Source organism: Aplysia californica, unplaced genomic scaffold, assembly GCF_000002075.1.
Source record: "Aplysia californica isolate F4 #8 unplaced genomic scaffold, AplCal3.0 scaffold00736, whole genome shotgun sequence".
Taxonomy (NCBI): domain Eukaryota; kingdom Metazoa; phylum Mollusca; class Gastropoda; order Aplysiida; family Aplysiidae; genus Aplysia; species Aplysia californica.
This window is the reverse complement of record NW_004798006.1, coordinates 30,487-34,836: the sequence shown is the minus strand read 5'-3', so window position 1 is coordinate 34,836 and position 4,350 is coordinate 30,487. Positions and strand designations below refer to the sequence as shown.

The window sequence follows — 4,350 nt, the reverse complement described above, 5'->3', positions numbered from 1 at the left end:
GGGGGGACATTTCTCGTTAAAGCACAGTAGAACTGTAAATGGGCTGATTCATCATGTCACGCTCATAACTGTGCCTGATCTGCAACAGGGAACTGCTGCTTTTTCTTTCCTTATCCTTACTATTGTCATTTTCCTTCTCTACTTCTTTTGTATTATGTTTGTCACTCTCTTGTGGCCTGCTATTTCTGGGGTGCCTTGATAGTTGAAGCAGACTTTGTGCTGTTGAAGCTAGAGAGGTGAGCAGAGTAAGTCTTATTCCCTGAAGGACTTCTCTGTTAACATCCACCCCTTGGCGCTCATATGACCTTATGCAGTTGCGAGCGCCGTAAAACCCTCTCATCATCATCCATGCCAGATCTGCGACAGACATCGGCGATCATGGTTCTCCATTCATTCCTTTGCTCGGATGCTCTCAAAAAAGCTATGTTTCCCTGATCTTTCCCTGTTATCCTTTTGTTCAGGTTCCCTAAGTATGTTGTTCCAGGCCTACCCCTGCCTCGCTTGCCCTCAATTTTGCTAGTGAGAGCTAAAACCCTCTACTATAAAAAAAAATAAAAATTTCTGTCTGTCTGTGTGAGTGGTTGGAGGGTGCCACTGGTAGGTCCTACTTCTTTACTTTTCCTCTGTTGTTTCTGTCTGTGTGAGTGGTTGGAGGGTGTCACTGGTAGGTCCTACTTCTTTACTTTTCCCTCTGTTGTTTCTGTCTGTGTGAGTGGTTGGAGGGTGCCACTGGTAGGTCCTACTTCTTTACTTTTCCTCTGTTGTTTCTGTCTGTGTGGGTGGTTGGAGAGTGTCACTGGTAGGTCGTACTTTATTACTTTCCCTCTCTTGCTTCCGTCTGTCTGTGCGTCTTACTTTCCCAGTCTCTAAATGACCATTATTGTGTTGATGTTCTTCTCTTTACTAACAAACAAACAAACAAACAAACAAACAAACAAACAAACAAACATAGATCTTTATCGCTATTCAGCCAAGTTTTGCTTGTACTGCTCTGCTTTTTCTGTCCTCATCCCTACTATTGTTATTTTCCTCTACTTCTTTCGTATGTTTGTCACTCTCTTGTGAACTGCTATTTCCGAGGTGCCTTGATAGTCGAAGCAGACTTTGTGCTGTTGAGGCTAGAGAGGTGAGCAGAGTAAGTCTGATTACCCGTTTGGTCTTCTCTGTTTAAAACAACAAAAATCAAACAGTTCCTTTTCTTTTCTCTTTCCAGTTCCTCTTCGGGGCCCTCCTATCGAGTCGAACAGCTTCCTCAGTGAGCCATGTGACCCGGTCTCCAACACTAGACAAGTGCGCCTGTACTGGAAAGTAAGTTTGGCTTTTTTGGGAATGTTAGTTTGGTTTATTGGTTTATTGAAATGTAAGAGCTTTTTTTCTGAAATCTTAGTTTGGATTATTGAAATGTAAGAGCTTTTTTTCTGAAATCTTAGTGTGATTTATTGAAATGTAAGAGCTTTTTTTCTGAAATCTTAGTTTGGTTTATTGAAATTTTAAGAGCTTTTTTTCTGAAATCTTAGTTTGGTTTACTGAAATGTAAGAGCTTTTTTTTTGGAATGTTAGTTTGGTTTATTGAAATGTAAGAGCTTTTACTGGAAAGTAAATTTGATTTTTTGTAATGTAAGAGCTTTTATGGGAATGTTAGTTTGGTTTACTGAATGTAAGAGCTTTTTTCTGGAATGTAAATTTGACTTTTTGGAATGTAAGAGATTTTACTGGAATATAAGTTTGACTTTTATTAGAATATATGTCTGGATTTTACTGGCGCTTATATGACTTTATTGTGTTGCAAGTGCCGGTAAAACTCTTACTGCTATGTGGGTGGTTGGAGGGTGCTCTGGTGTGGTTTGTTTCTTCTTTCCTATCAAACATCTATCGTCCTTATCTCCCCTCCTTCTTTTTTATGTTTGTTACTCTCTTGTAACACCTATAATCTTCTGGCGCTCGTATGACCTTATGCAGTTGCGAGCGCCGTAAAACCTCTACTAAAACTGAAAAACAAAAAACTCTTTCTGAAACAAAACCTTACAAAAAACTAAACGAAACAAACAAAGCGGCTATACTTTTTCATTTTTCCTGTTCAGACGATGGCGAAAGACGTGGTGCGAGGGGAGCTGACCCAATATGTGGTGGAGATTCCGGCTTTGGACCGGTCGATCCCTGCAGGCCCTGGGGTCAACTTCCTGGATGCAGACGACCTGCCCTGCGCCCAGAGTGTGTCGGTCGCCATCTTCGCCAGGAATAACAAGAGCATCTCTTTGAAATCGTCCATCTTTGAGGTTCCGGCTGATGGCGAGGGTGAGTGAGTGTGTGGTGATGATAATGACGGTAATGATAATATAATGATGATGAGGATAATAGTGATATGATAAGGACAAAATAATTTTTAAAATAATAATCAATAATAGTAATAATGATATTAATATAATGATGATGAGGATGATAATAATGACAATATAATTTTTAAAAAGTAATGATCAATAATAATAATAATAATGATAATAATATACTGATGAGAATAATAATATGGTAGTGACAAAATAATTTAAAAAGTAAAAAATCAGTAGTAATAGTATTAATGATATAATGATGATGAGGAGAAAATAATAATAATGATGACAAAATAATTAAAAAGTTATGATAAGTAATAATAGTTATAATGATAATAATATAATGAGAATGAGAATGATAATAAATAATAATGACAAAATAATAAAGTAACAATAATAATTGTAATAATGATAACAATACTTGTGATAATAATAATAACAATGATAATAATGACAATAGTAATAAAAATATTAATGATAGTAATGAAGATAGTAATACTAATGAATGACCTTATGCAGTTGCGAGCGCCGTAAAACCTAACTGAAACAAAAACAGAATAACCTGATTGTTGTTTTGATGTTTTTCCCGTCAGTTACCGTGGAGTGGGTGGTTGGCGGGTGCTCTGTGGTTTGCTCCTTTCCTGTCAAACATCTATCGTCTTCATCTCCCCTCTTTCTTTTTTGTGTTTGTTACTCGCTTGTAACACCTCTAATCTTCGGCAGTTATATGACCAAATTGTGTTGCAATTGCCGTAAAACACTTACTAAAACTAAAAATACTATGGAATAGCCAGATTGATTTTTCTTTTGATGTTTATCGCGTTAGACGAAGCAGGCTTTGTGCTGTTGAGGCAAGAGAGGTGAGCAGAGTAAGCCTGATTCCCCGATAGGACTTCTCTGTTGACATCCACCCCTTGGTGCTCATACAGTCTTCACAAAAAGTTAAGGACCACTTACAAAGTACACTCAAAATAAAAACCAGCAAATCAAATTATGCCTTCTTTGACACACATTTAATTCATCAATCCATAAGTGCAAAAAAGAAATTTCGTCACAATCGAGACCGAAATTGGTAATTCCCAGAGCTCAAAAGGGACCCAGCCTCAAAATCTAAAATCACAAAAGAAAGGGTCTCAAAAAGTCCCAGCAATACCAGTTCAATTTCGTGAATGTCAAGGGAATTGTCAGAAGCGCGTGTGGCCACCATTCTCGACAAGGCAGTCAAGGCATCCTGACAGGGCAGCGGTATCTGCAGGAGATCTTTCGACCTCTGGTCATCATGGCGCTGCAGCAAATTGGGCCTGCTGCTGTCCTCCAGGACGACAACGCCATGCCGCACAGGTCCAGGGCGTCAACGCCTTCGTGCTGCTGGCGGGGATTACCCGCATGGTTTGACCAGCCAACAGTCCAGACCTCAATCCTATTGAACAGTTGTAGGCTGAGCTTTATCTGAGAGTTCGGGAGAACTACCCTGTGCCCACCAGCAGCTGCTTGGATTGCTGTAACAAAAATGGAGCAACATTCCCCCAGCCTTTCTTTTGTGATTTTCGATTTTGAGGGTGGGTCCCTTTTGAACGCTGGAAATCATGCATTTCTGTCCTGATTGTGATGAAATTTCTTTTTTACACTTACGGATTGATGAATTAAATGTATGTTAAAGAATGAATAATTTGATTTGCTGATTTTTATTTTTCGTGCACTTTTGCAAGTGGTCCTTAACTTTTTGTGAAGACTGTATATGACCTTATGCAGTTGCAAGCACCGTACTAAAACAAAGACGGAGTAGCCTGATTGTTGTTTTGATGTTTTCCCGCCCAGAACTGGCTATACCTGAGAATTTTGACGTGCGGGTCGAGAAAGAAATCCTGGAGAAAGAGAACCGGAGCACCGGCCAGGTGCAGGATTTGAATGTGTCCTGGAGACCTTTGGACACTGCGGGCGCCAAGCTGCGTTTTTACTTCTGCGAGAAGAGTGGCCCGAAAACTTGTTTTGTAAGTAGGGCTTTGATGGATATTTTTTTTCG

General features: G+C 39.5%; 1 protein-coding gene across 1 annotated transcript in view; it reads left to right on the top strand.

The window, feature by feature from the left end:
• LOC101857677 overlaps positions 1 to 4,350 on the top strand; it is a gene marked incomplete in the record, with an annotated part of 66,939 nt that overhangs the window by 42,803 nt on the left and 19,786 nt on the right. The window contains 3 exon segments of the mRNA XM_013088404.2: positions 1,214 to 1,308; positions 2,082 to 2,295; positions 4,146 to 4,318. Of these exon segments, the coding sequence (XP_012943858.1) occupies positions 1,214 to 1,308; positions 2,082 to 2,295; positions 4,146 to 4,318 (482 nt within the window).